Source organism: Pipistrellus kuhlii, unplaced genomic scaffold, assembly GCF_014108245.1.
Source record: "Pipistrellus kuhlii isolate mPipKuh1 unplaced genomic scaffold, mPipKuh1.p scaffold_m20_p_9, whole genome shotgun sequence".
NCBI lineage: Eukaryota > Metazoa > Chordata > Mammalia > Chiroptera > Vespertilionidae > Pipistrellus > Pipistrellus kuhlii.
Window position 1 is genome coordinate 9,487,335 of NW_023425595.1, and position 21,393 is coordinate 9,508,727.

Consider the following 21,393-nt stretch of genomic DNA (forward strand, 5'->3'; position numbering starts at 1 on the left):
CGTCCCCGGGCCAAACTTGGCCTTCCGCGGAGCCCACTTCCGGTCCGCGCCCGCCGGGGATCAGGACAGCATCACTGTCCGAAGCCTCCCTCCCAGAAGGAGGCGGCTGGGGCGATTCGTTCCTCTTTCTCTGGCACTCGAGCCTCCGGCGGCCCCCGGAGCCCTAAAGCGGATTGTTTTCCGACTGGGTTGTGCTTCACCAGTGCTGCCACACTCCCGGTGCTGTGCACCAATGAAGTCCGACGTGTACGATGCTTTCCTGAGAGTAAATTGGGCAATGCATAGCTGTTTCCGGGAGGAGCTGAGAAGGCGATGCTCACTTCCGGTGGAAGGGTTTTCTTTTCTGCCCGGGGATGGAGGCGGCGGCGGAGCTGCTCTTGGAGCGGGAGAGGCTGCCGTTCGGTGAGAGGCCTGCGAGATCGCTGACCCTGGGCCTTGGCCTAGATACACTTGACATTCTCCGGTCTATTCTCTGCCCCGACCCTTTCCCTCCGGAGCCCGGGAGCCTCCTCTGGTGCTCTCAGTCTCGGGAGGGTTTCTTCAGAGTCCCCGAACCCTCTCAGATCTCTCAGGGGCTTCCAAGGAGCCCTTCTGGACCCCTCAGGCCGGACGTGCGGTTTTCGCCCCGCCACGCCTAACTCACGACCTCTTGGGTCACTCCCTCATTGCCTTCCTACCTCCTTGCAGACCCCGAGCGGCGCCGGGATCCGGGCGCAGGATGGAGCCCTTCTGCAGAAGGCTGTGCGGCCTGGCCCACCCGAGCCGTCCATGCTTTAAAGACCCTCCCCCAGGGGTTAGCCCTGGGCCCCTCACTCGTGGAGAAACAGCGCTTGGGGGTCTGGTGTGTCGGGAAGCCTCTGCAGCCAGGAGTGCTCTGGGGGCCGCTGGGAGAGGAGTCTGTCTCGGAGCAGAAGGACGAGGGAGTGCAACCAAGGCAGGAGAAGGTATGCAGAGCTAGGGTGTCTCTTCTTTGTCATTGAACATTTGGGAGCGGTTCAGACAGCTTCTGGACAGCTCTCCGGCTTGTTAGAAGAAGCAGGGCATTTCCGGAGAGAAGAGATGGTTTTGTCCTTCCCTCCAGAACTGTCTCTTCCCCTCATCTGCCGTAGTTTAGGAATCGAGGTGCAAAAAGTTGTTAAGAGCTGGATTAAAATAGCGTCACTCTTGATGAAAGTCAAGAGCCAAGGTCTTGGAATTAAAGAGCCAGGGGATCATATCCTAGTCGTAGTACACAAGTTAGTTAAATAGCATGTTTCATTTAATTTATGTAAAACAAAGGAATGGCTGTTTCCTTTATTTCAATCCTGCAGGATTATTTGGAGCAATCAATGAAATGACACGGGTAAAGGGTTTTATTGCATAAAAAGCACTAAAAAGGAGAGTTGCTATTCCTCTTACTACTTTTTCTGTTTGGTACCTACTAGAAGGCAGTAATGTGTTCAGTTTAGTAATTCTCCACACCCTGGGAGGGAGGTGTGGGGACAGTCTTTTCGGCATTTTGCTGAATGAAAAGTCAGACAACACAGTCTAGTATAGGCAGACCCAGAAACCATTAACCTTCCAGGGCCTTTCTCTTAGATCTTAGGAGAGCTTATGTCTGTTTTGTTTTTTGTTGTTTCTTCCGCTCTGGCCCCCTCAAACACATGGGAGAAGGACTTGTATTGGTTTATTTCAGGACGTGTCACTTGGCCTGTGGGGAGACGTGTGTGCTTGTGAGCAGAGTTCAGGCTGGACCAGGTAAGTTACAGGAGAATACTATGTAGTCAGGTTGTTCTTTTGAGGCTTTCTGTTGGGGCATGGGATGGAACCGGAAGCTGGCTGTCATTCCCCACACACTGATCTTTTGCAGTGAGCAAAGGCATGGGGTCCTTAGGACTCAGGCTGACCAAGAACTGGGCTTACTGGGAGGGCCATGTGAAGAGAGTCTCTTGAGTTCTTTCTTGCTCTGCTTTGCAGTTTGGTGCAGCGGGGCAGGCTGGAGGGCGAGGGAAACGTGGCCCCAGTGTGGACCAGTGAGAGGCTCCACCTGCAGGTGTACCGGGTCGTGCTGCCAGGCTTTGAGCTGCTACTGTGGCCCCGGTCTCCCTCCAAGGGCCTCAGTCCCACCCAGTCTGGGCTAGAAGAAGAGGCAGCTGCGGCTGAGGTGACAGAAGTGGAATCTGCTGTCCAGCAGGAAGCAGCCTCTCCTGGGGAGGATGCAGGAGAACCTTGCGCAGGTATGTGTCAAATAAATGCTCACTTCCCAAATTATCACCAAACTACTATTGATAAGACAAAAATGGGGCTTATGGGTGAAGAAGGCAAAGTAGCACACTCCAGAGCCCTAGCAGCTTTTCTGAAGGGGTAGGGCAAAGCCTGGATATTTATTGAAAATTTGAAGTCTGGTATTAAGGTCACTTTTTCAGTGTGGGATAAGAGCAGGGCTTGATTTGGATTGGTTAAGGAGCATCACATAATAGTAGTTCAGGATTCATGGACACAGGAAAGCTAGAATTTTCAGGCAAGAGGTTCAGAGTCTTGGGGTATAAACTGTCATTTGATGCTTTTTATTGAAGTGATGAGTCTTTTCCTTGGAATCAACCTTAAAAATATTTGCGATTTTTATCTTCCTGAATAGGTTTCTGGGAATAGTAAGATCATGTTGATGAAGACAGCTTTCAGTTCATTACGGTTCTTCTATCTGGGGTGGGGATTGGTTGCTTTATTTTCAAATGAGCTAAGGTGAGGAAGCAGTGGTCTCAGCTTACCGTGGTAAGTTCATGTCCTCAGAGGCAGAACAAGGGGACTCTGAGATGGCCTTACTCAAGGGATTATCCAGGTGTTTGGGTCACTGGTTTCCCCAGTAAGCACCTGCGACTGGACAGGAAGATAAGTGGAGTATGGGCTCATGCGCCAGGGAAACGATTAATGTCATTGCTCCCACTGGAGTCCAGGGCTGAATAGGAAAAGACACATTTCTATAATTTCCTGGTGATACCACTGTCACCATCTGCTACAGTCTCTATTGACCCCATCACTCCACTCTTACTTTGCAGATCTTGGGTACCAGTCACCCCCCAGCATCCAGGCGGAGAGTATGGTGAGTGCTGTGCTTAAGCCCCAAACCCAGGACCAGCTTTCCAAGGAGAGCCTATCACGTGGTCCATTGCCTCAGGATGGGAGCACGGACGAGGAGGGCCCGCCCCAGACACAGATGCCAGCTGAACCTCAGAGCAGCTCTGCTCCCCAGCGGGGCCTAGAGAGCAGGGAGGCCACTTCCTCATCTGCCGGTGGCACCCAGCAGCATGTTCACCTGGTCAGGAAGTTACACAGCCCCAGTGATCAGTGTCCACTCGGAGCAAAGACCTCAGAGCCCAGGGCCCAGCAGAACGGAGAGCAGCACCCCAGCTTCTCTGCACACTTGGGGAGCCCTCCTGTCCCGATGGGAAGCTCCCCGAAAAGGGGGCGACAGTACCGGTGTGGGGAATGTGGCAAGACGTTCCTGCAACTGTGCCACCTGAAGAAGCATGGCTTTGTACACACGGGCCACAAGCCCTTCCTTTGTACGGAGTGTGGCAAGAGCTACAGCTCAGAGGAGAGCTTCAAAGCCCACATGCTGGGCCACCGCGGGGTCCGGCCCTTCCCCTGCCCACAGTGTGACAAGGCCTACGGCACCCGGCGAGACCTCAGAGAGCACCAGGTGGTACATTCGGGTGCCCGGCCCTTTGCTTGTGACCAGTGTGGCAAGGCCTTCGCCCGCCGGCCATCCCTGAGACTGCATCATAAGACACACCAGGTGCCACCTGCCTCTGCCTCATGCCCGTGCCCCGTATGTGGTCGGCCCCTGGCCAACCAGGGCTCTCTGCGGAACCACATGCGACTCCACACGGGGGAAAAGCCCTTCCTGTGCCCACATTGTGGCCGGGCATTCCGCCAGCGGGGCAACCTACGCGGGCACCTGCGACTGCACACGGGGGAGCGCCCTTATCGCTGCCCGCACTGTGCTGACGCTTTCCCCCAGCTTCCTGAACTGAGGCGCCATCTCATCTCCCACACCGGGGAGGCCCACTTGTGCCCCGTGTGTGGGAAGGCCCTCCGAGACCCACACACGCTGCGTGCTCACGAGCGCCTGCACTCGGGAGAGAGGCCCTTCCCGTGCCCCCAGTGTGGCCGCGCGTACACACTGGCCACCAAACTGAGGCGCCACCTCAAGTCCCACCTGGCTGACAAGCCCTACCGCTGCCCCACCTGTGGCATGGGCTACACCCTCCCCCAAAGCCTCAAGCGGCACCAGCTCAGCCACCAGCCCGGGGCATCCTCCAGCCCACCCTCTGCGCCTCCGGCTGCTGCTGAGCCCACCGTGGTCTTAGTACAGACTGAGCCAGAAGTACTGGACACACGCAACGAGCAGAATGTCTCCCCAACCCAGCACGTCTTCGAGGTCACCATTTCTGAGAGCCAGGATAAGTGCTTTGTGGTGCCAGAGGAACCAGGCCCCGCCCCCAGCCTGCTGCTCATCCATAAGGATGTGGGCTTCAGCCCCTGGGCGGAAGTGGTGGAGGTGGAGACAGGCACCTGACACTCGTCTTTCCCTAGCAGACTCTACATAAAGGCTATGTTTTCTAGGTGCTGGGTGTCTGGATCTTTTTTCTCTTTGGGTTGCCCGATAGAGATTAGAGTTGGCTAGGAGAAGCAGGTCAAGGACTTACAGGCCACCACCAACTTGTTTCCCAAGCTCCACTTATAGAGCTTGTTCAGAATCTAGAGAAAGGTACTCCACAAAGTGCCTATTGAAGCATTTCAGAAGTGACCTGCCCAGGAAGGTCGTCAGGTAGCTGGCAGCCTCCGCCCTGTGGGTTGCTTAGTGCTGGGGTAGTCACTCCCATCGAGCTCCCAGAGGGTCAGGCTTTTTTTTTTGGTCTGTCCTGAGTCCCTTCACCAGTGAACGAGGAAGCCAGAACTAAAATGCCTCTCGTTCTCCAGCTTCCCAGTACTCACAATGTCAGAAGCAGCCCCGTGTCCCCCCACTTTCCCTTGACATTAAGCCAGCCACCCACCCAATCTGAATAAGTTCTTGGCAAAGCACAACCCTGAAATTTTCCGCTGGGAGGAGGACAGCAGGAAATCGTGATCTGTGAAGAAAAAAAGCCGCATCACCCAAAGCCTGAGAAACAGTTGTTAATATTTTTAGTTAGCCAACCCCGCCTCTTGGAGCCTGCACAAGGCTCGATAGATGCTAATCTTTCCTAGTTCTTGCTTCAGGCAGGGCCATACGCCCAGTGTTGTTAGGTTTCCTGGGGATGTACTCATTGCTTGAGCTTGAGCTGTGCAGTGACGCAGGGATGCTTTGGGTCTCTGGGGAGGCCTGTTGACATTCCACAACCATCCTCCAGTCCAAAGCTGGGATGCTTACACCCCTTTGCCACATCCCCCACACAGATGGAGAACTTCTCTCTCAGTTAACGCTATCCCTGATGACGCAGAGCAGGTTCAGATCAAAGCCAAGACACTGGGTCCTGGCCAGGGAGCTCAGCTGGTTAGAGCATCTTTCCCATATGCCATGGTGGCAGGTTTAATCCCTGGTCAGGGCACACATAAGAATCCACCAACCAATGCATAAATAAGTGGAGCAACAAATCAAGTTTGAAGGCCCCTGGTTTGGGAGCCTCTGCTCTGCCAATACTCATGGTGAAGCGAGAATGGGCATCAGAGAGCATTGTTGAAGCTCTTATCACAGATGAGAAATGGAGGCCTTGAGGACAGTCACTTGCCAAGGCCGGAGGCCAGAAACGGCAGACCCAGGTCAGGGCCTTTGTCTTCTGACTCCTAACTTAGTGCTTTCCTTGCTGAAAAGGCAGTGACTGTTCCTGGAAAGACGGGTCACTGGAATATCGTGTGTGTGTGTGTTGTGTGTGTGTGTGTGTGTGTGTTTAATCCTCACCCAACGATATTTCCCCATTGATTTTAGAGAGTGGAAAAGAGAGGAAAAGACAGAAATGTCGATGTGAGAGAAACACATCGATTGGTTGCCTCCTGCGCATGCCCTGACCAGGGCCCAGGCAGGGAGGAGCCTGCAACCGAGGTACGTGCCCTTGACTGGAATTGAACCCGGGACTCTTCAGTCCACAAGCCGACGCTTTATCCACTGAGCCAAACTGGCTAGGGCTGGAATATTATTTTAATTGAGAAAATATTTTCCTCCTTTCAAAATATTTTTGTTCATCACAATGTCAAAAGTTCCTCATTCCCTGCATGCACCAGGCCCCTCCCTGTGCTCTTCCCAGACAGTACGTGATCGCAGTCCAGACCCTGGCCAGCCACGCCCCAGGGAGGACAAGGCAAAAACCTGTGCTCCCTGTGTTCCTGCTCTTTGTCCTGTCCTAATTAGACGCAGGACTAATATTTACCTTGCATTCTACAAACAGGAAATGGGGGAGGAGGGGGTCAGGGCTGGGCAAGGGGCTGTGTAGAACCAGCAGTTGTTCTAGTCTGGCCCAGGCCCAGAGACAGGCACCAGGAGACTCAGGGACTTGGGCTGGTCCCTCCCAGCAGGTCCTGGGGGATGAGAAGACATAGAGAAGGGACCCTAGAAGCCCTGGCTCCACATCCCAGCAACTGCCATACACAAACATTCCTCCAGATATCCAGACAGACAGGAGGGGAAATGGGACCCTCCATCAGTGGCTGAGCGGCTGGGCCAGCGTCGGCTGTTCTGCCCCCAGTGTGTCCTGGGGCACGGTGGGCAGACCTCATCTAATCACATCCTTGTCTCTTTTCTTACATCTGTGTTTTGTGATCACACAAACCTCCCTGTGGGTTTGCATCCATATATGTACAGGTTATTAAGCACTTCCTATATTTCATGGGGCTTAAGTTCATAATCTCTATTACTCCTCACATCAAAGTACTATCCCCCGGTGTACAGATGAGGAAACTGAGGCAGCCGGAGATGAAAGCGACTGCCACCACGTGTTAGCATTGGAAGGAGCCTTGGGAAGACCTGAGACCCTGCTGGCCCACGCTGGCCCATGCCTCGGGGAAGGAGGGCAGATGATGGTGGTTACCCGGGTCTTTCCTTTGTGACTTCCTCCCAAACCTGTCCTCCCTGGAGGTGGGGTGGACTCTCTATTCACTCGACCTCACAGCCCTGACCCGCTGACCTCTTCCTCACAGCTGATTTCTCCACGTTGGTTTAACATTAACCCAGAGGGGTCAGGAGGAGCCCGGAGAGTCCCTGGAGCCGACACACTATGCCGCACGTCCGAGGGCCGTGGCTGCCTGGCTGCCTGGCCGTGGCTGCCCTGTTTGGCCTTGTGCACAGCCAGGATGGTAAGGGGGGCTTGGAAGCTGGGACAGGCCAGGGGGCTAGGAGCTGGGCCCATGGGCGAGGGTCCCCTTACTCGACAGAGAACCCAGAGCCTGCCTCTAGGGGGGCCTCGGCCCACGGTATCCAGCTTGGGGAAGGAATCTGTGCTGTCTGGCTGGGCCTACTTCTCTCTCCCAATATGGCGAGCGGGCTGGGGGGGACCCATTAAAGGAGGGAGAGAGTGGGTCCTGTCGCCATCCCGGACCTCCGCTTTCGGAAGCCACCGCGCCAGGCCAGCCGGGCTTGCTTCTTGCCCTCGTGATGGCCACGTCAGCCGGGCTTCCTCAGGCCGCTGTCCCACCTCCTCCCGCAGTGTTCCTGGCCCCTCAGCGAGCGCTGTCGCTGCTCCAGCGGGCCCGCCGGGCCAACAGCGGCATCATGGAGGAGCTGCGCCAGGGCAACCTGGAGCGGGAGTGCATGGAGGAGCTGTGCAGCTACGAGGAGGCCTTCGAGGCCCTGGAGTCCTCCACCGCCACGGTGAGGGCGGGGCCTCCGGGGGGGGGGTGGGGGGGGACCTTCTAGGACCACAAATCAGGGGAACAAGGAGCTCACAGTCGTTGCTGATAACTCATTTCATCTCTGGGCCCCATGTCACTGGGCTGCCAAGTCGAGCGGCCCCCCTTTCCTTGGAGGCCAGACACCAGGGCCCAGGGAGGTCCCAGGACCTCAGGGGCCTCTCTCGGTTTTCAGACATATGACTGTGTCGGGACCTCTGGATCCCCAGGCCCCCGTGGCCGCTAAGCTTTGGCTTTTCTGCTAACTCTGCCACCCTTGACGTATGGGACTCCGGTGAGGCTGGGAGCCCTTGCAACCTTCCCCTCCCTTGGGGCTCTGCCTGGGCCCCACGCCCCCTCTCCTCCTGTCCACCCACCCAGGGCAATCCCTTCCTGTCTTTGTTGGGGTGCGGGAGCTCCCCTCTCCTCAAATAGCCTTCTCGGTGGGCTTGGGCTTTTGGGAACTAAAGTAGGGAACACTGCCATAGACCTCCCAGAGCCTGCCCTGTGTGACCAGGGTAAGAGGAGAAGGAAAGTATAATGAGACATAACATCTACTAAGAAACAAAACAAAAAGGGTCCTGCCGCAGCCTCACACTCAGCCCTTGTTTTTCAGAAGGTGTTCTGGGACAAGTACACAGGTGAGCACTGGGAAGGGCCTGCCTCAGGGAGGGAGTGCTGGGCTCCTGTCAGAGAGTATTCTGCTTTAGAGAATCTGGTCCATCCGTTCAGACACACACACCCTCCCCCCTAATGCCTCTTTCCTTCCATGCATCTGTTGTCCGTCTCTCTGTTTCCGAATGTTCTCCCGCCCTTGACTTAAGCCCATCCTGTCCCTACCCGAATACCAAAGGTGTTTCTGGGTCTTTTCCAGCTTGCGACTCGGTGAAGAAATCTCGAGAAAAGCTCGTGAAGTGTATGGAAGGTGAGGACCTGACATGGGGGTGGCGGGACCAGATCCCAGGGGTACAGCCTGGGAGAAGAGCAGGGTAGGGGTGGGTGAGGAGGTGGCCCAGCAGGGCAGCCCCTCGCACCTGACACTGCCTTTCCATCTCCGCGTTCAAGGACGGGTCTTTGTGCCTGGCCCTGTGCCTGGCAGTCATTAAGATGATTAATATCGGAGAAACAAATGGGTGAATGGATAACGAATTAACGCTTAAGGTCTCACTCGCATCAGGGCTCCTCCTCTATCCCATGTCCCCAGGACAGAGCTTTAATCACATTCATTCTCCAAAACCTGGAGTGGCTCCCCTCTGCTTCTCCTACAAAGCATCAGCTTCTTAGCCTCGCGAAGTTTGCAGGTTCTAGTCTTCACCATCCCTTTCGCCTTCTCTCCCATCACACCAACCATGAACCCAGACCCCCGCTGCACTCCTCGAACATGCCCAGATGATTCAACTTCCTTGCCCTTGCTCACATTATTGTCTTCCCCTGGAGCAGTCATTGCAACCTCCTGACAACATCCCTATCCTTCAAGGATTAGTTTAAATGCCATCACCTCTCGAAGCCTTATAACACACTATTAGGGTGACCATAGGCTCCATAACATGGAACTCCAATTACTGGCCATCCTTTCAGTGGTTAACTAACTTGTTCAACAGACATGTGATGTGCCAGGCGCTATGTTGAAAGATGGGGGTTTTAGGAGATCCAGGAGCTCACAGTTTCATAGAAAAAGAAGAACACGAAACATCCAAGGGATGGCTGGAGAAGTTCTGTGGCAGGTGCCGAGAGAATGTCAGAAGAAGGAGCCTTTAGTTTGTCAACAAGCTCAGGGGCAGCTCCCCAGGAGAAGTAGAGTTCTACCTGGACGTGTGGGATACACGGATGAGTGAACCAGAGGGTGTCCCCAGGCAAAGGAAATGGCCTGTGTGAAGGCCCTAAGGCACGAGGGCTTAGCTAACACGGCAGGCAGCCTCGGGCCTGACTGGGCCTGGTCACGTGTTCACCCTGCTGTTCACGAGGAGCCACTGAATACAGTCAGCTCCACGAGGGCCGGGACCTGCCTTGACTAGGACTGACTAATTCATCACCGTGCCCTTGATACCTGGCACACTGCCTGTCGAGGGTTGCCTCATGGTGGGCACTGGTAAATATTTGGTGACTCCTGTTAAATGGATTGGACAACCGCTGAGTGCGGAGGAGGTGCTGAGTACATTCAGGTCAAGGGTTGTGAGCCAGAAGGAGCTCGGAGGGGGTGGATAGCAAGGCTTTGCTAAGTGAGAGGGGGGACAAATCCTGCAGGTAACTGTGCCGAAGGTCTGGGTACGAACTACCGAGGGAACGTGAGCGTCACCCGGTCCGGCATCGAGTGCCAGCTGTGGCAGAGTCGCTACCCACATAAGCCTGAGTGAGTGATGGGCAGGCCTGTCTGCCAGGGGGTGGAGAATGGGGAGCAAGGAGACAGAGGTGGTGGTGGTGGTGGTGGTGGTGGTGGTGTGTGTGTGTGTGTATGTGGGGAGGACACATGGCTTCTAGCTGCGTGATTTCCTTTTCCAGAATCAACTCCACCACCCACCCGGAAGCAGACCTGCAGGAGAATTTCTGCCGCAACCCGGATGGCAGCACCACTGGGCCGTGGTGCTACACTTCAGACCCCACTGTGCGGAGGGAGGAGTGCAGCATCCCTGTCTGTGGTGAGCGGGGGGCCACTGGGCGGTCCATGGCCAGGCCCGGGGTCTCCCAGGGGCCAGGGCCTGTGGGTCAGGGACGTCAGGAGACCAGAGAGAGTGGGCTTCCAGCCTCCTTCCTCCTTCCCATCGTCACTTCCTTATGACCCAGGCTGCAGCTCATTCTAGATAGGCCTTCCTTCCTGCCCGGGGCACTGCCCCCTTCAGGAATCCCCTCCCCTCCCCCCCATCCATTTTGTTCACATGCCCTTTTCTGAGCATTATTATTTCCCGTCAGGCAGCAGCTAGCTATAGTCACAATAATGCTGCAGGACCCACACAATCGCAGCCACCACAGAGCTCAGGGGCTTACACCAATAAGCATTCGTTTCTTATGTGTCGGGGGGGGGGGGGGGGCCTGGGGCTAACACCTATTCCCTGCTCATGTGCCTGTGGGTCCATGATGGAGCCTGGGCTCGGCTGGTGGTTTTGCTTCAGAGCTTGGCTTCTGCGTGGGTGAGGGGCAGGTCTGTTCCGCACACACTCATTCTGGAGCAGAAGCTAAAGGGCATCATCTTCCTTTGGTGATGGCAGAGTGTACAAAACTGAGCAGAAACACACAATGTGTCTTCAGGCCTAGGCTTAGGACTGGCACAGTCAATTCTGCCCGCGTGCCATTGGCCAGAGCAACCATAAGGTCAAGGTCAAGAGGTGGAGAAAGCATGCTGGGACTGACCCATTGCCCTGTCTAGACATCCGTAGTCCTCCCAGCGACATTTCCTGTGTGCCCCTAAGAGAACACAGAATCCGTTAAAAACGCCAGGCAGTCAGTCACTACCAGTGGGTTACAGGTCGCCCTGTGATAGTTACAGGAGGCGAAACGTAGCTACCATCTCGGGCTTGTGATGCACTTATTTTGCTTACATCTCAACAACCCTGCGAGAACAGCACCAGTACCCCTTTCACAGGCAAGCACACTGCTGCTCAGGGAGGCATTCCCGGAGGTCTTGCAGGAAGAAGGCTCAGGGCAGGGATTCAGCTCCGGGCTGTCTGGCTCCACCTGTGGTCCCACCCTCTCTGCTCCCTTCCTCCTCACTCACCAGGCCAAGAGGGCTTCACCGTGGAGATGACCCCACGCTCCAGAGTCTCCACGGCAAACCTGTCACCTCCATCTGCGCCGTGTGTCCCTGAGCGTGGCCAGCAATACCAGGGTCGCCTGGCGGTGACCCAAGACGGGTCCCCCTGCCTGCCCTGGGCCAGCAAGCAGGCCAAGGACCGGAGAAAGGACCAGGTCTTCAGCCCGGCTGTGCCGCTGGTGGAGAACTTCTGTCGCAACCCAGATGGGGACCAGGAGGGCGCGTGGTGCTATGTGGATGGCGGTTACGAGTACTGCGACCTGGACTATTGTGGTGAGAGGGCAGGGCTGGGGGCCTGAGACAGGCCACAGAGCCTGGAGGGAATAACGGGTTACCCTGTGCGCACGTGAGGACGCTCATCTCGGCCTTCCCCCGCCCAGGGGGGAGTAGGTGTTAGCCCCCTCTCACAGCTGAGTATGACGAGGCCCCGGAGGTTTCTCGGGGATGGGTGAGGAGGGGCTGGGCCCTGTCCCAGCCGGTGCCTGGGTCTCTGCAGAGGAGCCGGTGGACGAGGTGACGGACGATGGGCAGAGCCCGGACCTGGGCTCGGCCGTGGAGGGGCGCACCACCGAGGAGGAGTTCCAGCCCTTCTTCAACGAGAAGACCTTCGGGGCCGGGGAGGCAGGTGAGGCCGCCGGAAGCGGGGTCAGGTGGGTGCATGGCCGCGGGGCAGGGTCTGCGCCCGGCCCCTCACCACCCGGCTTGCTCCCAGACTGCGGGCTGCGGCCTCTGTTTGAGAAGAAGTCGCTGGAGGACAAGACGGAGCAGGAGCTTCTGGAGTCCTACATCGACGGGCGCATCGTGGAGGGCTGGGATGCGGAGATAGGCCTGGCGCCCTGGTGGGTCCCTAAGCCCAACTGCCTTCCCTGGGCTGCACCCCCCTACCTCTGCCCCCACCCTGGGGGACTCCTCTCCCCTCACAGACTCCATGGGTGATGAGCACTGAGCACCAGCACTTCCCTGAATCTCAGCAGTCTTTGGAGATTGGCTTTATTAGTTCCCATACGCTGGGGCCCAGGGAGTTTAAAGTGATGCTGCTGATGGACAGTCTGGGGCCAGGAGAGCTGGGGTCAAGTCCATAGCAGGCCCTGACCCTGGAGCTGGGCTAAGCTGCCCAGCTCTGGCCTGGAGGGAGCTGGAGAGGGGTGCTCAAGGCAGGATGCAGCCCCTTACTGTCACATGGATGCCCCTGTCCCCAAAGGTGACCAGGTCCAGCTGGGGCCTGGGCCCAGCAGGCAGTTCTGTCCAGTTCTTAAAAACGGGACTTTGAGCTTCTGGAGCCAGTGGAGGGGCAGCTCCCTGGCTCTCAAGCTCCCCATTCTCCCTCCCAGGCAGGTGATGCTTTTCCGTAAGAGCCCCCAGGAGCTGCTGTGCGGAGCCAGCCTCATCAGTGACCGCTGGGTCCTCACCGCCGCCCACTGTCTCCTGTACCCACCCTGGGACAAGAACTTCACTGAGAACGACCTTCTGGTGCGCATCGGCAAGCATTCCCGCACCAGGTACACAACCGGGGGCCCAGGGGTGTCTGCAGGGGTCTCGGCCCTCCAGCGTGATGGTGAGGGGCTCCGGTGCCCTGGGGCACTCGGGGCATGTCTGTCTGCCTCCCGCCATGGAAAACAGTCTGTGGTGCATGCAGAGTCCGTCCTGCCACATCCTGGCCTACGCTTGGCGCTGGGGACAGGAACTAAGACTTTCCAGAGAGCAAAACCCTGGCCTGTCTCCAGACACCAGGCCATGGCCCAGGTGTGACTCTGAAGAGAGGCTGTCTGGACCAGAGCCTGCAGCCTGCGTCCCTCTCCGTCTGCCTGGGCCGTTTGGCAACGAAGCCCTGTGCAGCTCAGCCTGCTGGACTCCTGACTCTCAGACCTCCAGGGCGGGCAGTTTCCTCCCTCAGGGAACCAGTGCCTCCGAGTGAGTGGCTTACGGCGCCTCCGTTTCTCTGTTGGGGCTGGCACAGGTATGAGCGAGGCATGGAAAAGATCTCCATGCTGGAGAAGATCTACATCCACCCCAGGTACAACTGGAGGGACATTCTGGACCGCGACATCGCTCTGCTGAAGCTGAAGAAGCCCGTCACCTTCAGCAACTACATCCACCCCGTGTGCCTGCCCGACAAGCAGACGGCAGCCAGGTGGGGCAGCCGGCGGGCGGGGGCGGGGCCCTGGGCCTGGCTGACCCCGGTAGGCCTTGCAGCAGGGCCTTCCCTTTCCCAGGCCTCAGTTCTTGGAACAAACCTGAAGGCTCTTTGTGCACTGGTGTTTGAGATTCAGGTCTCTAAGGGCTGGTGTTGGGGCCAGAGGCTCCTGGAGGGTCACTTCTCACCAGGTCCCTCTGCCTTCCCCAAAGGTTGCTCCAGGCTGGATACAAAGGGCGGGTGACAGGCTGGGGCAACCTGAAGGAGACGTGGTCAGCCAGCCAGGCCGAGGTGCAGCCCAGCGTCCTGCAGGTGGTGAACCTGCCCATCGTGGAGCGGCCGGTCTGCAAGGCCTCCACCCGCATCCGCATCACCGACAACATGTTCTGCGCTGGCAAGTCCCCCTGGGGGGGGGTGGTGGTGGTGGGGGCGGGGGTGGTGGTGGTGGTGGTGGTGGTAATGGTGGTAATGGCTCGGCAGGAGGGAACAGTGGGGCCTCAGGTTGGGGGCGCCAGTCACAAGTATGACTGGGCAATTCAGGTTCTTCCTCTGTAAAAGGAGAGAAAAGCCTCTGTTCCAGAAGGTTGTGTGAGGGAGGGTTCATTGAGGCCTAGAGCTGGTCACTGGTTAAGTTGTCAGTATGTATTAGCCCAGATAGCAGCAGAGATCTTGGGAGTGGAGGGAAGCCATTGATTTGCTCAGGCATTAAACAGGTATTTATTGAGTGCCTACTATAAGCCATGAAGTATTCCAGGATATACAACAAGGACTCAAACCAACAGTGCACGTGTCTTCAGAGAGCTTTCCTAGAAGGAGGGAGTGTCAGTAAAAAGATCTAGAATAGCAATCCCTGCTAGAAAGAAACATGAGGCGGAGTAAAGTAAGGGAGAGAGAGATGGGGAAGGAGTGGTTTTCTGAATAGAGCGGCTGGAGAAGGTCTCTCTGAGTGACATTTGGGCAGAGACCAGAGTGAAGGAGTGAGTCCGTCTAGGGGAGATGCACTGCAGGCTGAGGCTGCGAAGGCCCTGAGGTGGAAACACGCTTGTGTCTGAAGAAGAGCAGGGAGGCCTGAGTGGCTGGAGTTCAGTGAACACAGGAAGAGCAGGGGATGAGGGAAGATGGGTGGGCAGGCAGAGATGGGCACTTCCATCAGGGCCTGGAAGGACTTTGGCTTTTATTGAGATAAGAAGTGATTAGAGGGTTTGGGGCAGGTGAATAAATGATGGAACTTAATTTAAATTTTAAAAAGATGTTAGTGTAATTTTTCAGACGCACAGAAAAGTTTGCAAAAAATAATACAAAGAATTTCTGTATCTCATCATTGAGATTCTGCCACCCCCACTTTGCACAACACGCATACGCACACTGAGAGGAAATTGTACAAGTGGTGATTTTTTTTACCCATCTAGTTGAGTATTTGCAAAAAAAAAGAAAAAGGTGCTCTTACATAACCACAGTATAATTACTAAATCAGAAAATTATAATGATAAAGTACCATTATCTAATCTGTAGACATTATTCAAATGTTTTCTAATGTCCTACTTGCTAATGAGACAAAAAAATGTTTCTCTCCGGGGAATGAGGGCTGAAGTGACTGTGATTCCTCAGAGTCACATATTCAAATGGCAACATCGTTGGCCTGTGGATGGTACTTCCGCTCCCACACAACTACCTGAGGTTCGCGGTAAATGGACCGTTTTTCAAGCTGAAACCGAATCCTCTCCATGGGGTCTACCCAGATCCTGTCTCCTAATCTCAGTCCCAAACACCTCCTCCACGTGCATACACTACCCCCTCCCAGGAAAAAAAAAAGTTTCTCTCATCTGGGATCCAATCCAGGGTTACTCACTGTATTTAACTGTCAGTTTTTCTTTGTCTTCCATAATAACTTTTGTCACACCTTGACATATCTGGTGAGGACAGGCCAGTGACCGTAGATTGGCCCTCCATTGTGTTTGTCTCAGGTTTCTTCGTGATGTGATTCAGGCTAAGTGATGTTGAGTCCTCAGTGCATCCGGGTAGCAAGCGTGTAATGTCTGTATGACTCCTAACTGGAGAGATTAACTCTGACATCTTGGTTAAGGTGGTGTCTGCCTCAGCCAGATTTCTCGCTGTAAAGTTCTATTGTTTTCCTCTTTGTAATTAATAAATATGTTGTGGGGAGAAACTTTGATACTGTCTATCCTGTTTCTCATTAAATTATTCTCCCAAAACTATGGTGGCTGCCAAATGGTGATTTTTCTAATTCTGTCATTTCTGCAATTATTATTTTGTGATAGAGATGACCTTTCTTTTCTTTCATTCTATTAATAAGGACTCATGGGCCTTACTTATAAATAGAAAGAGGGGGAAAAGAGAGAGAGAGAGAGAGAGAGAGAGAGAGAGAGAGAGAGAGAGAGAGAGAGAGAGAGAGAGAGAGAGAGAGAGAGAGAGACAAGAAACATTGATGTGAGAAACATTGTCAGTTGCCTCCTGGGGACTATCCTCCAACCGAGCCATCCAACCAGGGCCCACTTTGTTAGTTTTTTAACCTTTATAACTTTTTGCCACTCAATTAAAATTTTTATGTAGTCAAATTTCTTAACAAAGTTAGGAAAAAACCTTCTCAGTTATAGAGAAATTCCCATGTTTTCCTGTAGTGCTTGGTTTCATTTTTCTACACTTAGATCTGAGTCATTTGGACTTTATGCTTGTGTGTGATGCAAGCTATGGATCGAATTTATCCTTTTCCAAATGGTTCACCAGCTGTCCACACCATTTATTAAAAATTGTATCTTTGAAATAACTTTTGTCACATGCTAGATTTCTATGTGCTTAAGTCTGTTTCTATTTGAAGACATTCAATTTGGATCTTTGTTCATTGTTTCATAGAGGCGTTAGAGTATGTTTTCACATCTGGTAGGGCTTATTGTCTGTCAAAGTTTATCTTTTCCAGAGTTTTCCTGGAAATTCTTACATATTTGTTTTTCCTTCTGATCTTTAGTATCAACCTGTCAAGCTCCATAAAAAGGTTTGTCTGTGTTTTATTGGGATTATGTTAAATTTATAAAAGAATTTAGGAAGAACTGACATCTTTTTGTTGTTGAGTCATTTTATCCAAGGACAAGAAATGTTCCCCCATTATCCAGGTCTATCCTGTGCCTTTTTATAGTGATGCAGGGTATTAGGACTTTTTCTCTTTGACTCCTTATTTTATATATTTGTGGTTGCAGAAAAATAACAAAAGGTATCTAGGAATTGGACTTATTAGGCTTATTGTTTTTCAATTATATACCTCATTAGTTTTTGCTTTTACCTTTTCAAAAATTTCCTTAGGCTTTTTTATTTATTTTTTCTCTTTTGAGCTTTTTGAGTTGACAATTTGGTTAATTTACTTAAAAAATATCTTTATTGGTTTCAGAGAGGAAGGGAGAGGAAGAAATATAGAAAAATCAATGCAATGATGAGAGAGACTAATTGGTTGGCTGCCTCCTGCATACCCCCAACCAGGGATTGAGCCTGAAACCCGGGCATGTGCCCTGGCCAGGAATGGAAGCATGGCCTCCTGGTTCAGTTTTATGCTCAACCACTGAACCACACTAGCCAGGCTGGTTAATTTACTTTTGATCTTAAATTTTCATTGAGTAGGACTGTGTATTTTTCTTCTTTATAGAAAACACTAGTGTCTTTTTTAGAATAATAAGATATTCTAATTTCAGTGTGTATTTTTCTTTCACCCAAGAGGTGTCTAATAGGTGTTTTTAAAAATTCCAAATGGGAGGGGCCTTTTGTATTTTCACTTTGTTAATAATTTTGAGTTTTGCTACATTATAAGAATATTGTTTGTAATATTCCCATCTTATGGAACTGATATTTTTTTTTTTAGACAGAGCTGTTGGATTAATTTGTGAATGTTTCATGTATGATTGAGGTGTGTTGGGTGTGTTATTCAGATGTTTGATACATATTCATAAATGTACCTTATTACTTGTTACTTAGATAATTTAAATCCTTATTTTCAGTTCATTTGATCTTATACTGACTTTGATGTGTTAAATTATATTATAGATGTATTTGTCTCCTTGCATTGCTTATAGTTTTTTTTTTTTACTTTATAAATGTGGTTACTGTGCTTTGTGCAGATATTCCTAATTGTTATTTATTCATTGTACATTATGGCTTTTAGCTTTAAATGTGTCCTTTTTTATTTTCAATATTAGGATTACTATCCCTGTTCTTTTTGTTTTCATTGGCCTGCTATACCTTTGTCCCATCTCTTTAATTTTAGCCTTTATGAATCATTTGTTACATATAGCACAGTTGTCTTGCTTTGAGTCAAATTAAAGCTTTTTTGTTTTGTAATAACTGAGTTAAGCACATTCATTCATATATATATATATATATATATATATATACATATATATATATTTATGATTGAATTAGCATTACTTCATTATTTTATAATATTTACATGTATTATGCTCTATTTACTGTTTTTCCCTATGTGATCTTTTAAGAAAATGTATGTTTAGGAAGGTTTACATTTTTGTTCTACTGATCATCTTTGGATTTTCATTTTTGAAATATCCTTAGTTCCTTTTCTTTTTTTAAGAATGCCATTTAAATATTTTTTTTTATTATTATTTTTCATTTATTTTTTAATATGTTTTTATTGATTTCAGAGAGAAAGGGAGAGGGAGAGAAACATCAATGAGAAAGAATCATTTATCGGTTGTCTCCTGCATGCCTCCCATGTCCCTTACTGGGGATCCAGCCCACAACCCGAGCATCAAGCCTACAACCTGGGCAGGTTCCCTTGACCAAAATCAAACCTGGAACCCCAATCCACAGGCCAAAGCTCTATCCACTGAGCCAAACCGGCTAGCTTTATATAACTTTTTAATCATAACTCCCACCCACTGGCTACTAACAGTGAGTTTCCTATCCTTTCTCTTCTTTCATTTTGAGCTGCATTTTTTTCTACTTGTCAGAACATTGTTCCTTTTGCTGAAGCATTAATCTCTTGGTTGGATGAAGCTCATCTGCTAGTAGATTCTTCAAGAAGGGTTTTGAGCACAGAACTTCCTAAGCTCTTAATATAATTGTTTTTCTGTAGCCTTGACACCTGACATATAAAGGTGGTGGCATATAAAATCTGTGGTTCACATTTCCCTTCCTTGAATTTTTTGAAAATAATGGCTTTTTTGTTTGCTTTGTATGTAGTTTTTGAAAAGACTGCTGTCGGTATGATTCTTTGGACCTGGCATGGTATCTGGTCGTTTTGCTTGGAGGTCTTGAGGTTTTTCTTCAGAGCTGAGTGTTTCAAGCCAGTGTTGCCCGGTGCTCAGTGGACCTGTCAATATGTACATTCAATCTTCTCTTATTTTTGTGCAGTTTTGTTTTGATATTGTAAATACCAGTTCTTTTTTATTATTTAGTTCCCAAGGGACTCAAATTTCTTCTTTGGTCTGAGTTCCATTTCAATTACTTTTTTGCTTTGCATTTTTTTTATATGATTTGTCCATTTTTGTTAATCCTCACCTGAGAATATTTTTTCATTGATTTTTAGAGAATGGAAGGGAAGGGGAAAGAGAAACAGAGTTGAGACATCAATTGGTTGCCTCCCACTAGCACCCGGACCAGGGCTGATCAATCCTGCAACCAAGGTCTGTGCCCTTGACTAGAATTGAACCTGAGACCCTTCATCCCACAGTTGACACTCTATCCACTGAGCCAAACCAGCCAGGGCTGTCCACTAATTTTTAATTTTTGAACTTCTGAGTCAAGGTGTTTTGGCACATTCCAAAAATTTGCTTGAGAAAATTTAATTCAGTTACAGTTTTGTTTCATGGGGAGGGTTTTTATTAGCTGAAGTGTTTTAATCCTTATTCCTATAGTATCTTTGAATAGATCTGTTTAGTTTTATTCATTGTGTAGATTTGGGGTTATTTACAAGGGTATACATTTCAATTGAGTTTATATGTCAATTGCACTCACTTTTGTATCCCATCCTCATCTCCACATAATTTATTATCAGATGCACAATTAGATATACTAGGGTTGATTTGAAGTTTGGGTGTTCTCTGTATTGTAGTTATGCTGGAGTTGTGTTTCTGTTTTGTTTTATATTTTATTGATTTGAGAGAGCAAGGAAGGAAAGATAGAAACATCCATGAGAGGGAATCATAGATTGGCTGCCTCTTGCACACCCCCACAGGGGATCAAGCCTGAAACCCGGGCAGGTGTCCTTGACGGGAATCAAATCTGGGACCCTTCAGTCTGCAAGCCAATGCTCTATCCCAGTGGTCGGCAAACTCATTAGTCAACAGAGGCAAATATCAACAGTACGACGATTGAAAATTCTTTTGAAAGCCAAATTTTTTAAACTTAAACTTCTTCTAATGCCACTTCTTCAAAATTGACTTGCCCAGGCAGTTGTATTTTGTGGAAGAGCCACACTCAAGAGCCCAAAGAGCTGCATGTGGCTCGCGAGCTGCAGTTTGCCGACCACGGCTCTATCCAATGAGCCAAACTGGCTACGGCGAGGTGTGGTTTTGTGTAGCTTCTGTTGTTTCACATGGTTTGTGGAGGTTATGTGGGGAGGTTTGGATAAAGGCAGCACCATCATTGTCCTCAGCTACCTGTGAGTCTAACGTATTTTTTAAGTCCTACCTATTGAATGGGAAGTTGATTGTAGGTGGGAAAAAACAGAATTAGTTCTGGGGTAGAGGTGAATGTGATGTGACCAGGGTAGAAGTGGTTGGGTTTGGGATATAGTAGATATACTGAGGAAATCGCTGACAAGATTTGTACAAGAGTTGGTTTGGGGTGAGGAAATGAAAAGAGACAAGGATGATGAGAAGAGGTCAAGTGGACATTCATCTGGTATGTCTCTAGAAGGGGCTACAGTATGAGCTATGCTCCTGAGTATTACTGTTCTCTCTCAAGGTTACAAGCCCGATGAAGGGAAACGAGGGGATTCTTGTGAAGGTGACAGTGGGGGACCCTTTGTCATGAAGGTAAGCTAGCTTCTCTAAAGGCCTGGTGGGTAGATCTCCTGGTGAGGTGGGTAAGGAGGGGCCCCAGAGTTCAGAAATAGTTACCTGATGGGGTAATGCTGACACTACCTTGGCCTTGACAATTGAAAACCTCATGTTTCTTCCTTAGAGCCCCTTTAACCACCGCTGGTATCAAATGGGCATCGTCTCGTGGGGTGAAGGCTGTGACAGGAATGGAAAATATGGTTTCTACACACACGTGTTCCGCCTGAAGAAGTGGATACAGAAGGTCATTGATCGGTCTGGAAATTAGGGAACCAGCCACATTCTAGGCTCCTCACTGATCACAGAAACCAATCCAGGGAAAGAATTATTTTTGTGGTTTGTTCCTAAAACTTTAGTTCTCAATAAAAGTGACTCTATGAGCCTCAATGCTCCCAGTGCTGTTCATGGGCACTACCAGATAAGGTGAGAGGGGAAATATATTCATAAATGTACCTTTTTACTTGTCATTTAAGTCATCTATACCCTTACTTATTTTCAGTTCATTTGATCTGTTGTACATATTGCTGTTCCTGTTGCGTGCATGTATTGCTGAGGGGGAACTAGGCACTACAGCCTAGACAGGTATGGCGGTGAGTTTCACCGGTGTGAAATGCTAACCAGATGGTAACTATCTGGAGGACTGTGTTGAGAAG

General features: G+C 51.0%; 2 protein-coding genes across 2 annotated transcripts; both read left to right on the forward strand.

The window, feature by feature from the left end:
* The first annotated feature begins 31 nt into the window (after window positions 1-31).
* ZNF408 (zinc finger protein 408) lies at window positions 32-4,608 on the forward strand. Its single transcript, XM_036426909.2, has 5 exons — window positions 32-402; window positions 688-944; window positions 1,676-1,737; window positions 1,957-2,216; window positions 3,036-4,608. Exons 1-5 carry the CDS (start codon window positions 354-356, stop codon window positions 4,556-4,558), a joined length of 2,151 nt encoding a protein of 716 aa, XP_036282802.1. The 5' UTR covers window positions 32-353; the 3' UTR covers window positions 4,559-4,608.
* A 2,543-nt stretch (window positions 4,609-7,151) lies between these two features.
* F2 (coagulation factor II, thrombin) lies at window positions 7,152-21,120 on the forward strand. Its single transcript, XM_036426910.2, has 14 exons — window positions 7,152-7,308; window positions 7,659-7,822; window positions 8,456-8,480; window positions 8,714-8,764; window positions 10,084-10,189; window positions 10,339-10,475; window positions 11,552-11,857; window positions 12,081-12,209; window positions 12,297-12,423; window positions 12,916-13,083; window positions 13,542-13,715; window positions 13,931-14,112; window positions 20,646-20,716; window positions 20,865-21,120. The coding sequence occupies exons 1-14, from the start codon at window positions 7,230-7,232 to the stop codon at window positions 21,006-21,008; spliced, it is 1,863 nt and encodes a 620-aa protein (XP_036282803.1). The 5' UTR covers window positions 7,152-7,229; the 3' UTR covers window positions 21,009-21,120.
* Window positions 21,121-21,393: the final 273 nt, after the last annotated feature.

What these genes read in the sequence shown, in the direction of transcription:
- F2 (XM_036426910.2), top strand. Translation starts at nt 7,230, where the DNA reads ATGCCGCACGTCCGAGGGCCGTGGCTGCCTGGCTGCCTGGCCGTGGCT. An exon ending in GCTCGTGAAGTGTATGGAAG is followed by an intron (nt 8,765 to 10,083) that starts GTGAGGACCTGA and finishes CAAATCCTGCAG; the next exon opens with GTAACTGTGCCGAAGGTCTG. An exon ending in CGCTACCCACATAAGCCTGA is followed by an intron (nt 10,190 to 10,338) that starts GTGAGTGATGGG and finishes TTCCTTTTCCAG; the next exon opens with AATCAACTCCACCACCCACC.
- ZNF408 (XM_036426909.2), top strand. Translation starts at nt 354, where the DNA reads ATGGAGGCGGCGGCGGAGCTGCTCTTGGAGCGGGAGAGGCTGCCGTTC. An exon ending in GCGGGAGAGGCTGCCGTTCG is followed by an intron (nt 403 to 687) that starts GTGAGAGGCCTG and finishes ACCTCCTTGCAG; the next exon opens with ACCCCGAGCGGCGCCGGGAT. An exon ending in CAGAGTTCAGGCTGGACCAG is followed by an intron (nt 1,738 to 1,956) that starts GTAAGTTACAGG and finishes TCTGCTTTGCAG; the next exon opens with TTTGGTGCAGCGGGGCAGGC.